The sequence below is a fragment of the Peromyscus californicus genome, unplaced genomic scaffold, assembly GCF_007827085.1.
Source record: "Peromyscus californicus insignis strain IS unplaced genomic scaffold, ASM782708v3 Scaffold_3__1_contigs__length_106647218, whole genome shotgun sequence".
Lineage (NCBI taxonomy): Eukaryota > Metazoa > Chordata > Mammalia > Rodentia > Cricetidae > Peromyscus > Peromyscus californicus.
The window spans coordinates 38,694,662-38,714,090 of record NW_026294551.1 but is presented as its reverse complement, the minus strand read 5'-3'; the positions used below and the strand labels follow the sequence as shown (position 1 = coordinate 38,714,090).

At 42.6% G+C, this 19,429-nt stretch overlaps 2 protein-coding genes across 4 annotated transcripts in view; one reads left to right on the top strand and one right to left on the bottom strand.

The window, feature by feature from the left end:
• Acaca (acetyl-CoA carboxylase alpha) overlaps nucleotides 1-19,429 on the top strand; it is a 272,460-nt gene that overhangs the window by 7,725 nt on the left and 245,306 nt on the right. The window lies entirely within an intron of this gene.
• CUNH17orf78 (chromosome unknown C17orf78 homolog) overlaps nucleotides 13,533-19,429 on the bottom strand; it is a 33,110-nt gene continuing 27,213 nt past the window's right edge. Inside the window, exon 7 of the mRNA XM_052759701.1 lies at nucleotides 13,533-15,867. Within this exon, the coding sequence (XP_052615661.1) occupies nucleotides 15,800-15,867 (68 nt within the window). The 3' untranslated portion in view covers nucleotides 13,533-15,799. The remainder of the gene's footprint in view (nucleotides 15,868-19,429) is intronic.

Here is a 19,429-nt window from a genome sequence, read left to right as displayed (position 1 = left end):
TTCAGTAAGTTATTACCTTTCTCTGACCTTTTTCTTATATAAAAAATGATAATAATATCTAATTCAGACAATCTTAAAGCGGGAATGTAGCGCAATCATAGAACATTTGCCTAGTGCATATAAAGCTCTTAATTCTATCCTAGCATTGCATAAGACCAGGAGTCTGGGGCTGGAGAGAGAACTCAGTGGTTAAGAACCCTGCCTCAGCCGGGCGGTGGTGGCGCACACCTTTAATCCCAGCACTCGGGAGGCAGAGCCAGGTAGATCTCTGTGAGTTCGAGGCCAGCCTGGTCTACAGAGCGAGATCCAGGGCAGGCACCAAAACTACACAGAGAAATCCTGTCTAGAAACCCCCCACCCTCAAAAAAGAACACTGCCTCATTTTCCAGAGTACCGGGGTTGGTTCCTAGCATCTACCTGGCAGCAAACAACCCCTGTCCAGTTCCAGGGACTCCTATGCCCTCTTCTGGCCTCTGTGGGCACTGCACTCACATGCAGGCCGCAAGTGCATATACACACACAGAAACACTCATACGCATAATTTAAAATATTAAAAAATAAACCTTTAAAAAGTGGTTCTATGGATGGTAGTGGCGCCTACCCTTAATCCCAGCACTCGAGAGGCAGAGGCAGGCAGATCTCTGAGTTTGAGGCCAGCCTGTTCTACAGAATGAGTTCCAGGACAGCCAGAGATATGCACAACAAACAAAACAAAAGTTTTCTAGGTTTGGTTTTCTAGTGCTGGGCACGAGGATATTTCTATTATTTGAATCAGTGACTCTATTTCCTGAAACCTATAGGTTTCTAGAACAAGGGGCATGTAAACAGAGTTTCTTTGTCACTGCTTTAAAAAGTGAAGAGTCGGGTCTCAAGGTCATGGGACAAATGTAGTCCCACCAGGATGAGTACAGTAGTGTCAAGTGGAGATGAGTTGAGAATCTGTCCCAGTTCATGAATGTGAGTAGTGAACAGAAGTGTGTATTAGGAGTAATTAGCTGAAGACTGTTCTTTGGGGGCAGTATTACTTTCCAACTGTAAGCAAATGGAAGGAGCCCAGAAAAGGTTAACCTGATGCATATTTAATGATATGTGTAATTGTTATGGTGCTACATGATAATTAGGCCTTAAATGTTAAGTGGCTTATATAAATGACTCTAATTGGGTATTTTTACACAGCCAACACATTTTCCCAGTGTGTCTCTGCTCATTTTATTAATTTTCTAGAATCTGTAATCACAGCAAGAACGTTTTTCTCTGCAGCTCTCTACTATCCCATCAAGTACTCACAAACGCACTCTTCAAAATGACGTAGCACAGCACCAAGTAGCTATTGTTTGATATATGCATATCTCTGCATATGGTTTTTTTTTTTTCATTTTGGTCTTAGGAAATCCCTTCAAGGAGGTGGTATTATTCCCATGTCAGTGATGCAGAGGCTGACCCCTGGAGAATGTAAGCCAGCAGCATAGTGGAGAGGCAAGCTTCTTGGCCAGATGCTTTGTATAACAAGCAGAGGTGGTAAACATTCGTCTAGGAAGTAGAATGGCTCTGAGAAATCCAGTCTATATTTAAAGCATATCCACAGAGAGATATGGTGGGGAGAGAGGGAGAGGATATTCCTCTGTGTAGCCCTGGCTGTCCCAGCACATGGGAGGCAGAGGTAGGCATCTCTGTGAATTGAGGCTAGCCTGGTCTATATAATGAGTTACAGGACATCTAGGGCTATGTAGAGAGATCCTGTCTCAAACTGTCCCCCACCAAGGGAAGAAACAAGTATTAGCCTAGCATAGTGGCTCACACCTTTAATCCTAGCACTCAGGAGGCAGAGGCAGGCAGATCTCTGTGAGTTTGAGTCCAGCCAGGTCTACAAGGTGAATTCTAGGACAGCCAGGGATATACACAGAGAAACTCTGTATCAAAAAAAGCCCCAAACAACAACAACAACAACAAAATGACATCATGAAACTTGCAGGCAAATGGATGGAACTAGAAAATATCATCCTGAGTGAGGTAACCCAGACTCAGAAGGACAAACATGTTATGTTTTCACTCATAAGTGGATTCTAGATATAAAGCAAAGAACAATCAGACTGCAACCCATAGAACCAGGGAGGCTATATAGCAGGGGTGACCCTAGGATGACTGTGGCTTATATTAAATTTTGGTTTTGCCCAATCACTGGGCAAGCCTCAATGAAACATTTCACTATTAGGATAAGAATTTTTACCATTTATCAAGCTGATGAAAAGATATGCTGGCTGTACTTTCAGGAGGGGAGGCTAAAATCTTTTTAGATTATGGATTAACCTATAGAAAAATGTCTGCCGTAAATCAAACAGTGGAGGGGAAAATGAATAGGAATCTCACTTACACAACTTAAGTAAAACATAGCTCTCTGAACAGATCAAGATAGGTTTCTTCTGTATCCCAGAATCTAATCAATATTTATATGTATAATTCAGCTATTATTTGACTTAAAAGGGCTTATTGGGAAATGTCATAATTTTTACTGAAAATATTTTCCAGGTTCAAATAACTCTGGAATTTGGAATTATAACCTGTTTTTATGTTAAAAACAAAAACATTTAAGTGGAAAATGCTGAAGGACCACTGAACTCGATGTTGTGTTTACATATCTATATCTGTATAAAATAATGATTATAAATGTTTGTTTAAAAAGGTGAAGTGCAAATGTGAATTTAATAAGAAGTTGTAGATTTTCAACACTATACACAAACTCCTTTGTTACAAATAAATATTTATGCTTCTAAAAAGAAAAAAAGGTGGTACCTACAACTAATCCCAGCAAAACAGCAATAACCAACGTGAATAATAGGGAAACCTGGTGAGGTTTGGGGCATTTTTTTTAGACCTCCTCACATGGTCCAGGCTGGCCTTGAACTTTCAAGTACTGGGGTGACAATTGTCGTCCACCACAGCTGACTAATTTACGTTAGAGGTAAGTGTCGAGCCAGTGTGTGAGAGACAGTCACTGAGCAGTTTCTGCTGAAAAGCGATCCTATACAGTTTGCTCTTTGAAAAGCTCACTGTGTTTGTGACATCAAGAACTTTGTAGAAAAGGCAACAGCAGGTAGTGGGTGACAGATGCAGAGGCTGTTGCAGGTCACATCCACCTGCTTGTTTTCCTGTCAGTACCTCAGAGGAAGGCAGAGCCCTTTGTTCTTACATAGTATGCATCAAATGTTAGGCACTTTCTGCAGAGATAAAATGTTAAAGTTAACCCAGCAGGAAGAAGGGACCCATTGGAGTGAAAGGATTTCCCTGAAGCACAGATCAAGTCAGATTCATTCTCTGTAGAAGGCAGAGAGCTGCTGGGGAAGGAAAGTGAGAGTGCAGCAAGGAGAGGCTTCCAGACAGACTTCTCTGCTGTGCCATCACTGTGGCACAGGATGTAGTGGGTTTGCCGAAGTTCATCATCAGTATACTCAGACAAAACATTTGGGCAAAGGTGCTTTCTGCCATGTCCTGGTGTGGTTGGTGCTTGTGGTGTTTTCAGACAGATCTCACTGTGGTGTTCCCTGGTGGCCTGGACTCAGGGTCCACATGATCATCATGCTTTTGTCTACCACATAGCTTGAATTATAAAGACTTGTGCCCCATTGCTTTTTAAATGGACACAATCCCTGAGGTGTAGATATTGCTGTATTTTGCGGGTTTTTGGTTTGGTTGTTTTTTTTGTTTTGTTTTGTTTTGTTTTTGAGACAGAGTTTCTCTGTGTAGCCTTGACTGTATTGGAACTCACTCTGTAGATCAAGCTGACTTAGAACACACAGATATCGGATTGCCTCTGCCTCTTGAGGACTGGGATTAAAGGCATGTGCTTTTGCATTTTTTTTTTCAACACAGTGGTGTCTTCATAGACATCTAGAAGAATAGTATCTACCCAAATCATTCTGAAATTGAACCTGGGTTTTACCTAACTGGTTTTATTTTACAATAAGACCATAACAGGTCTTAGAAATTGACAACTTGGTTTGATTTTTTTCCCCTCTCATTTTAATATAAAGAATGAACAGAGCCAGCCAGATTGCTCAGTGGGTAAAGGAGCTTAGAGCAAGTCTGATGATTGAATTTGATTCCTGAGACCCACATGGTATAAGAACACTGACTCCTCCAACTTGTTCTCTGGCCTTGATGTGTGCCATGGCACACACATGGGTATTTGAACACACATGCAAATAAATAAAAATAGATGTAATTAAAAAAATTAAATAGGTTCAAATGTGGTGGTGCACAACTGCAATTGTAGCACTTAGGAGGTAAAAGTAGATAGGATTTGAAGGCCAGGCTTAGCTGCATAATGAGTTTGAGGCTATCCTGGGCTACACGGGACCCCCCTCTCTCTCAAAAAAAAAAAAGCAAAAACAAAACACAAAAAAACCCCACAATGACAACAAAAATACAGGAAAACAAAACATCAACACACAAAAATTACCCAAACAAAGCAAATATGGGTTGGAATATGCTGAAAACCCGACCACCTTACTTTGTCATTCATCAAAGCAGAGTCTGTTGTTGTTTGTTTTTTGTTCTTTTGGGGGGCCCACCACCCAACTCCGGAATAAATCACACACGGAGGTTTATTCTTACTTATAAACATCCAGCCTTAGCTTGGCTTATTTCTTGCCAGCTTTCCTTAACTTAACTTATCCCATCTACCTTTTGCCTCTGGGCTTTTCCTGTTCTCTTAATTCTGTAAATCTTACTCTTACTCTGTGGCTTACTGTGTAACTGGATGGCTGGTCCCTGGAGTCCTCCTCCTTCTCTGTCTTTTAGTTCTCTCCTCTCCTTTCAGATTTCTCCTTCTATATATTCTCTCTGCTTGCCAGCCCCACCTATCCTTTATCCTGCCTTGCCATTGGCCACTCAGTTCTTTATTAGATGTTTTAGACAGGCACAGTAACACAGTTCCACAGAGTTAAATAAATGCAACATAAACAAAAGTAACACACCTTAAAATAATATTCTACAACAAGAGTCCCTCAGAACCCTTCTACTGATGAGTGGAAGCTTAAAACATACCTTACAGGGGCTGGAGAAATGGCTCAGAGGTTAAGAGCACCGACTGCTCTTCCAGAGGTCCTGAGTTCAATTCCCAGCAACCACATGGTGGCTCACAACCATCTGTAATGAGATCTGGTGCCCTCTTCTGGCCTGCAAGCATACATGCAGACAGAACACTGTATACATAATAAATAAATAATTTTTTTTTTTTTTTTAAAAAAACATACCTTACAGAAGCAAAGAGAACTGAAGCTTGGAAGTGTGGAGAGGAAGAAGGATAGAAAAAGAATGGGTATGGAGTATGGAGACCTTGTTGAGAAGAGGTTGTAGTTTTCTGTAGCACTTGTGGCTACAATGTACAATTTAGTAAACATTTCAAAATAGCTAGCTAGAAGAGGGTTTTGAAGGTTCACAACATGAGGCTTAAAGTGATGAAAATTATAATTACCCTTATTTGATTATTACACATTATATTCTTATATTGAAATATCTCATTAAACCCCAAATGTGTGCAGTTATTGTATGTCAGTTAAGCATAAAAGTACATAGTGAGTGGTGGCCTTGAATCCAAGCATAAAGGCAGAGGCAGAAGATCTCTGAGTTCAGGCCAGCTTGATCCACATAGAGAGTTCCAAGACAGCCAGGGCTACATAGAGAGACCTTGTCTCAAAATAAATAAATAAAATAACAAGTAAATAGAATAAAAGCACGCAACTTTAATCTCAGTGGTTTAGAGACAGAGGCAAGTGGATTTCTGTGAGTTCAAGGCCACCCTGGCCAGCCAGGGCTACATAGTAAGACATTGTCTCAAAAATAAATTAAAAAAAAAAGTTGGGAGTTTAGTTTTATAGAACTTTTTAGGGTAAGCATTAAGAGCATTTAAAATCCAGCCATGGAAGGCAAAATGAAGACAAATGCTTGAAGCCAGATGGGACTCCTAGATCCTCAAATCCTGATGCTTTATTTATTTAAAAAAAAAATTTTTTTTTAAAAAAAGTCTCATGTAGCCTAAACTGGTCTCTAACTCCTATGTTGCTGAGGATGACCTTGAACTTCTACTCCAGAAATGGAGGCAGGAGGATCTGGGGTTCTAGCCCATCCTTGGCTATAGTTATTTGGAGGCTGGCACAGGCTAAATGAGACCTTGTTTCATACATACAAACAAAAGAAGTGAAGTGCACATCAGACAATGACCAGGAGCTAGAGGGTGGTGAGCAGTGCTTGCTGCTTTTGCAGAGGACCTGGGTTCGGTTCCAGCACCCACTGGATGTCTCACAACCATCTCTAAGTTCAGTTCCAGGGTATCTGATACTCTATTCTGGCCCCCAGGGGTTCCTGCGTATACATGGTACACACAAACCCATGCAGGCAAACACATATATACACAAATTAAAAATTCAATCTTTTAAAAGTTATATTTAAAACTTTTCTTTTGTGTAGGGTTGGGGATCGTGCCATGTGCTGTGGAGTTCAGAGGACAACTTGTAACACACATTACCAGTTTCTACCTTGTAAGTCCCAAAGAAAAATGGAATTCAGGTCTTGGGCTTGGTGGTAGGCACCTTTAAACCCAGAGCTATCTTACAGACAAAGTAATAAATAAATACATCTTAAAAAAAAAAAAAAAAAAAAAAAGAGGAGAAGGAGGAAGGGGATGTCTGGGCCTGGTGAAACACACTTTTTAGTCCCAGGACCCAGAAGTAGAGACAGGCAGGTCTCTGAGTTCAGGCCCCCTGGACAACATAGTGAGACTGTTTGTTTGTGCTTTTTTCAAGTCAGGGTCTCTATGTAGCCCTGGCTGTCCTGGAATTCATTTTGTAGACTAGACTGGCCTCAAACTCACAGAGATCCACCTGCCTCTGCCTCCTGAGTGCTGGGATTAAGGACATGCAACACTACCACCCAGCCTGGAGAGTCTTTTTCAATCTAGTAAAGTTGAATCTATAAATCCTAAAATGTATGAATCCTTGACATAGTCCTAGACATAGGCATGCTCAAGCATAGTCATCCTACAAGAAACTATTAATATTCCTGTAGTCCTGGTTCATGAGCCCTCTAGTTCAATGTCTTCTCAGTAGGGTGTTCAATTCTTCTAGAGGTTAATAAGGACCCTATGTCCTGCACTGTTTATTTTTCATTTCCAGCACGTTAGGGTGGAGGAGTGACTTGAGTAAGATCCTTGAAAATCTCCAGGACACCATCTAGTCCTGGAGTCCATGGCTGTAACCCTCGGAATATACCCTCGCCCCTTCTATTAAAGTCATTTAGAAAATGAGACTTACAGTAGAACTGTCTTTGACTGTTAGGAAGTATTTTCCTACTGGGCAGTAATATAGACCTGGCCTTTGTTGTGACTCACCTACCTGTGTTGCCTTTATTCATGAATGCCCTGCACTTTTCAGGATGCAGTTATTGGTTCTAGCCACTGGGTGGCACAAACTCACAGGAGTCCAGGGAAAGTTCCTAACTTAAAGCCCAAAGAGCACTTGTTACTAAGTGGCGCCAAATGAAGGAAGGTTGGAGGAGAACAGGTTTATTTACCTGATATTCCAGTGCACACATGAGGCTACATTTCCTAGAACCCAAGTCAGATTAGTGAATAAGGAAAAGAAAAAGAGATGAAAAAGTGTTGGAAATCCCAGCACTTGGGAAACTGATGCAGGAGGATTGCCACAAATTCAAGGCCAGCCTGCTGATCTGCATAATAAGTTCCATGCCAGCCTGAGCCTACAGAGTGAGACTATTACAAACAAACATACTGTCTCATACACACACACACACACACACACACACACACACACACACACACACAAAGAGAGCCTATAAAGATGTTCAGCAGTTAAGAGCACTTGCTGCTTTTCCAGAGGACCAGAGTTCAGATTCTGACACCCATTCTTGGCTTTTTCTAGATGCACATGCATGAAAGCGCGCGCACACACACACACACAAACACACACACACACCTAAATAAAAAGTGATACAAATAAATCTTTTAAAAAATGCATATTGCTCTTCCCCTCGCTCCTGCCATCTATGATGGGTGACAGAGCTGACCCTCCCCCTCACTATCTGCAGCACATGGGAAAGGGGGCCCTGCACCTTGTCTGGGCAGCACAGTAGACCTGACCCTGTTGATGGGATACAGGTGAACTGGCTGGAGAAAAAAAAGTGATTGTGGGAGATCTGGCCCCGCCTCTCGTCTGTGATAAGGTGATGGTAGGGGAAGATGCCCTGATATGAGAGGGAGAGCGGTCCCTGCCCTTCACCAGCTGCAACAGTCAGAAGAGTGGCCCCTGCACCTCACCTTGGCAACACAGTGGACCTGGCCCTGATGGTGTAGGTGTGGGTGAGCTGACCCTGAGGGCATGAAGGCAAGTGCTGGCCCTGCCCCTTGCTCATCGCTGCAAGGGGTGAACTAGCCAGGGCAGTGCTGGAGAGCTCACACTGGTGGTGATGTCAGGGCAGAGCTTGGCAGGCTGAGGAACCCTGCAAATACCCAGGCCAGAACCAGGGCCATGAGTTGGCCCATCCCAACATCCTCCCCGTCTATGAGCTATTGAAGCATGTGAAGAGGCTGGTTCTGCAGATCCAAGACTGCAGGATCTCCACGACACAGAACAACAACAGGATATCCAAGAGGAGTCCCAGTGAGGGCCCAGTATCATTAGTGTAGCAGAAATCAGAGGCCTTGAGCTGGACCAATGACTCTTTGCAATGAACACTTGCAAGTAAAGATATATGGATAAAAGGGTTTGCTATGTGATTCACTGTGTCACACTATAGCTTCCAGCTTCTTTTATGCAATTTTTTCCTTTTTTCCACTTAAATTTTATTTTATTCTATTTTTCAGGGGATGTTGCAAGGCCAGAGGGCAGATACAAAGTGATGGGGAAATGAATGGGATTGAGATACATGGTATGAAAGACACAATAAATAAAAACAAAGTAGAAAAATACATATTGGAGGGAGAAGAGAAGGAACAAGAGATATAGGAATCTTAGAGGAAAGATGTAAAATGAGCTAAGTGTGGTAACTCTTGTCTATAATCACAGCACTTTGGAGCCTGAAGCAGGAATACCAATTATGACTTCTAGGCCAGGCTGGGCTATATACATGAATTAAGTCTAGTCTGGGCTAGAGAAACCATCCTAAAAACAAACAAACAGACCAATAGAAAAGCAAAAACAATCCAAAGCTAGACTGAAGCTTAGTTGTTAGAATGATTGCAGAACTCTGCTTCATCTTCAGCACTGTGTAAACTGGGTGTGAGGGTCCACACCTATGATCTCAGCACTCAGGAGGAAGAGGCAAGAAGATGGGAAGTTCAGGGTCAACCTCAACTACATGGGACTATGTCGATTGGGTGCCCACACTAAGATCAGCATCAATATGGTGACCTCCCAGGAGCAGGGAACCACCAGGTTGCCTATGGAGGTGTGAACCGGCCCAGGTTAGAAACGGAGGTCAGAACTCCTGTGCTGATAAGTAGTGTGAATAGCCACTGCATGCCAGCCTGGGCAACACAGGGAGACCCCATCTTTCAAAACCACAAATAAGATCTTGGGAGAGGGATGACTTAGTCCATAAAGTACATTGCGATCATGAGAATGAGCTTGATCCCCAGTACTCATGTAACAACTGGGTGTGATAGTATAAGCTTGTAATCACAGTGCTGGAGAGGTAAAGACAGGAATATCCCTGGGGCTCTCCAGCCAGAAAGCTTGGCCCAATTAGTAAACTTCAGACTGATGAAAATTTCATGTCTCAAAAGAGGTGGACAGCATTCCTAATGATGATACCCGAGGTTCCTCCCATCTCCACACACAGGCACACACATGCATGTGCACACATTAAATAATAACAAATAAATATGAACTGAGAGATGCATTTGCTGTGTGGTGGCACATTCATGTAATCCCAGCACTTGGGAGGCATAGGCAAGCAGATCTCTATGAACTTGAAGCCAGCCTGATCTACATAATGATAGTGAGTTCCAGGCCAGCCATGGCTACACAGTGAGACCCTGTCTCACAGTCTCAAAGTAGTAGTAGTAATAATAATATAAAACAAAGAGAGATGAGTTCAAGCTTCACCAACAATTACACTATGGGTCCTCTTTGATTCACCTTGTCTAAAATCCAATAGCAGGTTGGGGCTGGAGAGGTCTCTGCCCTTAAGGGGGTACTACTGCAGAGGACTTGAGTTTGGTTCCCAGCATCCATGTCAGACAGATTAAAACCTGTAACTACAGCTTCAGGAGCACTGGATACTCCTGTCCTCTTTGGGCACTGTATCCACATGGGCTCACACACAATTAAAAATGAAAAAAATAATAACTCTTAAATAAAAATATCCAATAACAGTTATTATGTGGAAATAAAGATTACCTGATTCTCTTGTACAAAAGGAGTCATGCATCCAGGCTTGGTGCCACAGGTACTCAGGTTCAAGAGGCAGGAAGATCACAAGTTCAAAGCCAGCCTGGGCAATTTAGACAGTGTCTCAAAAAGTAAAAAAAAGGGCTTGAGATGTGGAGCAGTGGTAGAGCACTTGTGTGGTCCATACAAGGCCCTGAGAGCCATCTCTTTTACTGGGAAAAAACAAAAACAAACACTGAGTTTTACCTCCCTTAACCATCCGTTCAGTGATGAGACGTCAACACATAATTTGAGTGTTTACTACAAATATGATGCTTTATTAATACAAAGCAATGTAAAGATACACAATGGTGTTAGCTTATGCTTTTAATCTCAGCACTTGGGAGGCAGAGGCGGGCAGGTCTCTGTGAGTTCAAGGCCAGCCTGGTCTACAGAGCAAGTTCCAAGACAGCCAGGGCTACACAGAGAGAAACCTCTGTCTCGAAAAACCATTAGAAAAAAAAAATACACAATGCTAGTGGTTCAGGGGTGGTGCACGCCTTTAATCTCAGCACTTGGGAAGCAGAGGCAGGAGGATCTCTGAGTTCAAGGACACCCTGGTCTACAAAGAGAGTTCCAGGACAGCAGAGTTCCAGTACACAGAGAAACCCTGTCTGAAAAAAAAAATATACCAATTCATATGGGGATTACAGACTTCAAGGACAAGAACCAGGAAGTACACTTGATTGGAGAAATAGCAAGTCCTCAAGACATTATGAGGGCCATTGTGTGAACTCAGGAATGAAATTTTGAGAGTGGAAAGAGAAGGGGAGCATAGACTCTTAACCTGTCCTAGGCAAATTATGTCAATATGTAAAGGGTTTGTGGCTCCTTGTCATAAGTGACTCTTCTTGGAAAATTGCTGAATATAAACGCTGAGGAAACACTTTAGATCAGAATCTGTTGGGTAGTGTTTAAAGAGCATCCAAAGTCAGAAGTGGGGGTAGAGAGCAGTTAGGGCTGCTGTTGCTCCTAATCCCGCCCTTGCATAGCTTCAGGGTGAAGGAAAGGAAGAACGTTAATGCTTGCTCAGAAGTTTCAGATATGGAGAGTCCCATGTCAGTTTGATATTCTGTTTTTTCTCCCTATGTAGCACAGGCTATTCTTGAGCTCATTATGTAGCCCACGTTGGCTTCAAACTCGTGGCAAGTCTCCTTCAGTTGCCTAAGTAAGGGGATTACAAGCATGTGCCACTACAACCAGCCTGGTCTGTTTTGATTTGGTCATAGTTATAGCTAAAATAAACAAACAAACAAACCAATAAATAAATAAGTGGGGACTGGAGAAATGCTCAGCAGCAAAGAGCACTTGTTGCTCTTATAGTTTTCAGTTCCCAGCTCCCCATGTCAGCTTACCACCACAGGCACTAGGTATACACATGGTGCATATGCATACTTGAAGACATGTGCACATTAAATAAATCTAAAATTGGAGAAATGGCAAAATGTATATACATATATATATGTGTGTGTAATTGATGTATATTTTAAGTGTTAATATTTCTTATATTTATTTTTGTTAATTTATGTGTATGTGCGTGGGGCAGGGGTCTTTGTGAGTAAATGCCACATGTGTGTGTATACCTGTGGAAGCTGGAAGAGGGACTTAGGTCTCTTGGAACTAGAGTTCTAGATGGTTATGAGCTGCCTGGTATGGGTGCTAGGACTCAAACTCAGTTCATCTGGAAGAGTAGCAATCTCCCTAGCCCTTTATATGTTTATATTTATATTATTTAATAAATAATGCATGTTTTAGGGGGAAATTTTCCTAGTAGCCCTTTTTATTTTCTATTGTTTTGCTTAGCATACAAAAATGGGTTTCGTTATGACATTTTCATATGTAGGCATCATACTTGAATCTTACTCTTTTACCCCACTGACCTCTTTCTTCTTCAAAGTAGTCCCCATTTCTGCTTCAGTTATTTATATTCCATTACTCTCGCTTAAAGTAATTTTTTTTTTGAGACAAGGTCTCACTCTGTGGCCAAGGCTGATAGAGAACTCACTATGTAGTCCATGCTGGCCTAGAGGAATGCATGGCAGTCTCCTGCCTTAGCGGTCTGAGTGCTAGGATTATAGGTATGACCCATTGTGCCTGGCTTCCAAGTAATCCTTTTAACACCCCACAAATGTCGCTATTTACTCAGTCATTAAGCAATAGCTTCAAAAGTTCAAAGTGGAGGTTTTTGTGAACCTGTCTTGTTTGCACCAAGCAGCTATCTGCCTTAATCTTTGGACCTATCCAAAAGTACTGGGAAGCTGAGCAGGTGGTTCATGCCTGCCATCTCAGCCCTTGGGAAACTGAGTCAAGAGGATCATGACAGTCTAGCCTACATAGTAAGTTCAGACCAGCCTGGGCTACAGAGTGAAAGAGAGGACAAAAAAGTACTATATTGGAATATTAGCCAGGTAGGGTGGTGCACACTTATAATCCTAGTCTTAGGAGCTAGAGAGAGAAAAGTCAGGAGCTCAGATCATCCTTAGCTACACTGTGAACTCAGGGCTAGCTGGGCTCCATGAGACCTTGTCCAGCAAAACAAAAGGTAGCAGGGTCATACAGATCCTTCAAAAACAAAGAGTTCTAGTTTCCTTTAAAACTGAAAATAAACACAAGGAAATTAATGTGCCAATAGGAAATATGACAGTAATGTAGTAGTGGAAAAAAAGAGCATCATGTTAAAAGTAGTATGGACAGTGTTATGCTATGCAATATATATCTCTTATCATATGCACATATATTTATTATGCCTATAAAAGAAGTTTCAGTGTTTTTCATTACCTGTGGGAGATTAAATATAACTTTTATTCTTATATTCCTTTACCTTTTCCATTGTTTGATATAAATTTTGATAATGAAAATGAAAACACACTTTAGTAATCAGGAAAACCAAATATGATACTTTAATGAGAAAGAATTTGCAGCAGAAACTTGGCACTTGGCAGAAGACTCATTGGCAGTTGCATTGAAGTGTTTTATAATAAGAGTGTCATCCAGAGTGATGACCTGAGCATTTGTGTCTGACTCTGTAGCAATCTGCTGACTGAAGTCCACATCCCAAAGTCCATACATGAGGGCCCCCCTTTCTTCTGGTGTCTCTGTCTCTCTGTCTCTGTCTCTCTGTCTCTGTTTCTCTCTCTCTCTCTCTCTCTCTCTCTCTCTCTCTCTCTCTCTCTCTCTCTCTTTCTCTCTCTCTCTCTCACTCATTTCCCTAGTTTCCAAAATCCTCCCTCCACTGGAGAAGGGATTCAAAGCTGTTGACTGATTAGGGAGTGGGGAAATAGAAAATTCTTGCTTTTGCCAGGGAAAAAACTGTCTCTAAACAAAATGCATAATTCTGACTATGTCAATTTCCATGAAGAAAGCTAGTACAGATGTTACCCCAATTTCACTCTTGCAGACAAGCAGAACTGATGAGCACAGACTCAGCCATGGCTTTCATCTTCTAGGAAATCTTATGGTTTCTGGTTATGGGACATTCTGTTGTGGATGAGGGCAGCAATGGATGCTGGCATTAATCCTAGAATCAATAACCTCCCCTACTAGACCTGGGAAAGAACAGTTTTGTTTTTTGTTTTTTGTTTTTTTTTGTTTTTTGTTTTTGCTAAAGTATATGGTCAAGCAAAGTAACAGGTGTATGGACAAACTTGAGGTGATGCTTTGAGTCACTAGTAGGGTGCAGATGTTCCACTCCCACGTCTACCACCACACATAGTCCTTTGTCCCTTGTCCGCTGTGTGCTGAAAGTGTCTTCTGTGGAACTTGAGATGTTCTTCAGCTCTTCCTGGAAACTTTGAATCACATTGTTTTGTGTCTGCCCTTTCCTCCTGGCGCAGCTCGTCCCCTGCTTAGTTAGTGCACTTTCAAGAATCCTGGTGGGAACAGTACTTGACGTGAAAGGAGGAAGGTTAGACTTTGGGTATGGCTTCTTCTAGAGAACTAAGAAGACAGAATTACTTGCCAGGCCTGGTGACTCACACCTGTGATTCCAATGCATGGGAAGTGGGAGACAGGAGGATCATGAGCTGAGGTCATCCTGGGATATGTATGGAGTTCAACGCTAGCCTGGGCTAAATGTAATATATATTTACATCTGGAATAATAAGTACATGAGGACTGTGGAACATTCGGCAGTTGGAATGGTTTCACACTCTTGGGAAAGAAGCAGGATAACACCATTCTCTACATCAGCTGCTTCCGTGCCTAGTTCTGCTTTCTCACTGAAATCTTATTTAAGCAGGTCAGACTCTGCTCACAGCTGTGCCCCTGTGAGTGGGATCATTATCATAATCATTTTGTTCTGGAGTCCTAATCAAAACCATAGGCAGCTCATTGGTAAAATAATGCCTAGCCATGAGGTAGAGGAAGGAAGGTCGGGAGTTCAAGGTGATCCTCAGCTACCTTGTTGGAGCCAAAGCAAGTTGGAGGCCAGCCTGGGCTACGTACATAAAAACCTGTCTCAAAAAAATTGAAAATTAAATAAGGCATAGCCAGGCCTGGTGGTGCACACTTGTATTGCCAGCTCCTTTTGGAGGCTGAAGCAAGAGAGTTCAAAGTTCAAGGCCACACAAGGAGTTCCAGGTTCTGGGTAACCTGGTGAGAATCTACCTCAAAATAAAAGTTACTTTTACAGAAAGAGTTTAGTATATATCTCAGTGACATAGCACTTGCAGTGTGAGGAGCTTGGTCCAAATCACAGTATCAGAAAAGAAAAGAAAAAGCATGATATCAGATTTCCTTTAGGAATTTTGAATTTTCCAATTTCATTTCAATGCTATATTTCTGTTGTCCAGAAACCTTTCAGGAATGACTTATTAGAAGGGCTTTGGGGATACTTAAGGCTGGGTTCCCTTTGCCAGGTTGTTGATAACTGTGTGTAGTGACAGAGGCTAAATCATTAAGTCATAAGCCTGGGAGAACAGATGCTCCCTGTAAGCTAGTTGACAGCCAGTGAGCATGAGAAAGCTGGGAGGGCATCAGAGGAGTTGGAATGTGGGCCACACCGTCGGGTCCAGCTCTTTGGAGGCTGTGTTTGGTCTTTCATCGGAGAAGGCAGTAAGGTCCATACATAACACTCGGAGGCAGGGACTTTATCTTTATTTGCTGGGATGGGAAGATAACCCATTTTTGTGTATGTACAAAGTGAATCACAGAGGCTTATGTCTGTGCCAGCTGCCCTGGCATGAGGGTGGCTCTGTCAACTCAGGGTCTTCCTTCACTGTCCTGGCATATCATTTGATTATAATGTCCCCATGAAGATACGAGTGTAAGGGCTTCAAGAGTCATCCTGTAATGATGTGCAATAAGAAGACAGTGGTGTAGAATACAGCACTTGCATTCAGAGTAAAGCTAAGCAGAACTCAGAAGTATGTCTGGTGGATTATAGTGATCCCTGTAGTTTTCTTTGAGTCTGAAGAGTTAGGAACATCTTGTCCAACCTACAGATGGAAAGGACATGTGAAAGGTAAGTAAGTGTGCCAATGAACTGAATCAGCAAGGGGTCACTGAGGAGAAAGCCCCAGTTAGATCAAGTACACCTGAGTTTGCCTCTTTGCTGCCTAACAGTAGTTCTGAGGATACATGAACACCATGCTCATGAGCCGAGAACCTATAAACCAGTAGCAGAGTGCCCATTGCCCAGGTCTTGACCAGGTTTTCTTGAATGGAAAAGGCCCTGAGTGTGCAGCTACTTTGGACCCCATATGCACAGGAATTCCACTTCATTCCTTGAATCAAACTAAAAGAATCTCGGCCGGGCGGTGGTGGCGCATGCCTTTAATCCCAGCACTCGGGAGGCAGAGCCAGGCGGATCTCTGTGAGTTCGAGGCCAGCCTGGACTACCAAGTGAGTCCCAGGAAAGGCGCAAAGCTACACAGAGAAACCCTGTCTCGAAAAACCAAAAAAAAAAAAAAAAAAAAAAAAAAAGAATCTCATTATGTTTTGAAGAAGCAGGGATTTAGAAAGAGATTTTAGGGTCTGACTGAATATTTATTTTTGAAACAAGGTCTCTTGTACATCAAGCTGCCTCACTGTGTAGTGGAGAAGGCCTTGAACTCTTGCTCCTCCTGTCTCCATCGCCCAAGTGTTGGGAATCTAGGTGTGTGCCACCGCACCTGTGGGGCATGGATGAAGTCCCTAGTGAACGTTTATTGTTAACATGGGTACAGCCATGTCAAGGACACCAATACCTCAGAACCATGGGAGTGGAAAGCCTTCCTTGGTGAGGCTTAGAGAAATGGCAAAGCCTTCCTCTGCTCTAAGTATCAGTGTTTACAAATGATTGCCCAGTGTGTACAACACCTAGAAACCAGAGCTTCATCCTCCTGGATGACTGCAGCCTGGAACTGCTCCCCTCCAGAGACCTCCTACTGAGATGAGCTAAACCTGCCTCTTTGTTCAGTTCTAGATCATGAACCCACCTCTTTATTTGACTGTATATAATAAACCCGCCTCATTCATTCGGTGTATAAAATAAATCAGCAGATGTTCTGGGCAGCAGTTAGTGCTCTCCATCAGAGTGAGCAGAGCGCAGCTGATCCCAGTCTTTCTGTACAAGTGTCTGTGTGTCTGTCCTTTTTTCATTCCCTCATCACCTAGTTAGGCCAATCCTTGAAGCCATGCAGAGTATGGCACACACCTGGCTTAAATATTTTAAACAACCCTGTTCCACCCTTATTGTGTTTGAGTTCATGTCCTATCAAATTTTGTATACCTTTTCTGAATGCCTAGCTACTATGAACATAACACAGTTTTGTTTCATTTATATGTTTATAGGTATTTTGCCTGCATGTGTGTACGTGCACCATGTGTGTGCTTGATGTCTGAAGAGGCCAGAAGTGGGTGTTGGAACCCTTGGAACTGGAGTTACAGTTGTGGGCCACCATGTGGGTGCTAAGTATCAAATCTAGTTCCTTTGGAGGAGCAACAAATACTCTTTTTTTTTTTTTTTTGGTTTTTCGAGACAGGGTTTCTCTGTGTAGCTTTGCGCCTTTCCTGGAACTCACTTGGTAGCCCAGGCTGGCCTCGAACTCACAGAGATCCGCCTGGCTCTGCCTCCCGAGTGCTGGGATTAAAGGCGTGCGCCACCACCGCCCGGCAACAAATACTCTTAACCACTGAGCCATCTCTCTGGCACCCCCAGTCCTTTTAGATGAGATTTCACTATGGAAACTTGGCTGCTTAGAACTTACTTTATAGACCAGGCTGGCGTTGAATGTATGTCGGTCCTCCTGCCTTAGCTTCCAGCCTTAGCCTGTAAGTGCTGGCTTTCAGGCAGGTACCACCATGTCTAACTTTTGTTTTGTTTTGCCTCATTTATTTTTGAGACAAGGCCTCCTGTAGCCCAGGCTCGCCTTGAATTCTTGACTCTTCTGCTTCTACATCCAAAGTGCTAGGATTGCAGGTTTGTGCCATAATGCCTAGTTCTACAAGGGATTTGGGGGGGGGGGAGGTTTGATTTTTCTTCCCAAAGTAAGGCTTCACACATAGATTTTCAGTAAAATTGTATGAAATAGATAAATGATCAATAAGTATAAATGTCAGTGTAGCAAGTAAAAGATATGGATTCTAGTTCTGCTTCCTCCGAATGACCTTGGAAGAATCACACATCCTCTCCAAGTTTCAATCAAATTCAACATCTATAACTTTCCAGTCCTGTCTATCTCCCAGAGCTTTGGGAGGAACAGAAAAGAGGTAATGTGTGTAAAACTATGTGTGGGGTGTGTGTGTGTGTGTGTGTGTGTGTGTGTGTGTGTGTGTGTGTGTGTGTGTGTGTGTGGTGGTGGTGGTGGTGCTGGGGGATCAAACCCCTTTACTACATCATCTTTGAGACCAATTCTCAGTGCTATAATTCTAAAAAAATGGACACCTCATTTAGTTTAGTGCATGGTGAGTGGCTGTTTGTTTGATGGGTTATTTTGTTTGTTTTTGAGACAGTCTTACTGTGGTGCTGGACTGAGGCTTTGAACTAGGTCCAGTGGAAACCTTGTCTGTTTACTTTAGTGAGTGACTGGATGTCTTAGGGAAAGTGCTCATGTATCACTTTCTACTATCCCAAAGCAGAGTCTATCCTGGCTTGGAGTCTGGATTAAAAGCAGTCTGGTGAATCAGCCCTGTAGTGACAGCTCAGACACCAAAAGGCACTATTTATAATCTTGTCAGGAAACTCAGAGATAAGGAAAAAGAAAGTTGCTTTGCCAGGTCTTTAAACTGGGTTGCAGTGCAGCAGTTCCTAAAGGTTGCTGTATCTGAGAGTTACCAGGGTGAACACATGTTATACATGTTATAATGCTAAAGATCTTACAATTAGGAGGAACCTTCCTAAAAAAAGGGCAGGTGGTGATAGCCCACATCTTTTTTTTTTTGGTTTTTCGAGACAGGGTTTCTCTGTGTAGCTTTGCGCCTTTCCTGGTACTCGCTTTGGAGACCAGGCTGGCCTCGAACTCACAGAGATCCGCCTGCCTCTGCCTCCCGAGTGCTGGGATTAAAGGCGTGCGCCACCACCGATAGCCTACATCTTTAATCCCAGCACTCAGGAGGTAGAGGCTGGTGGATCTCTGAGTTCCAGGCCAGTCTGGTCTACAAAGTGAGTTCCAGGACAGCCAGGGCTACACAGAGAAACCCTGTCAGAAAAAAAACAAAAACAAACAACAACAACAAAACAAGAAGTATAAACCTTACAACATTGGATATAAACGTTGGTCAAGGTCCATGGGACCTGAAATATTAGTAATTTCACAATAAATCAACCTCTGCTTATAAAGCTTGTTTTTAAATTTATTTTTACGTTTAGGTGGCAGTTTGTGTGTACACCATATGTGTACCCAAGGGGGCCAGAAGAGGGCATTGTAACCCATGGTACTGGAGCTACAATGTAGTTGTGAGCACCCTGTGTGGGTGCTAAGAACTGCTCTTAACTTCTGAGCCATCTCTACAGCCTCCTAAGGGAGTTTATTAAAAAAAAATTAAGAATAAGATGAGCATGGCATAGC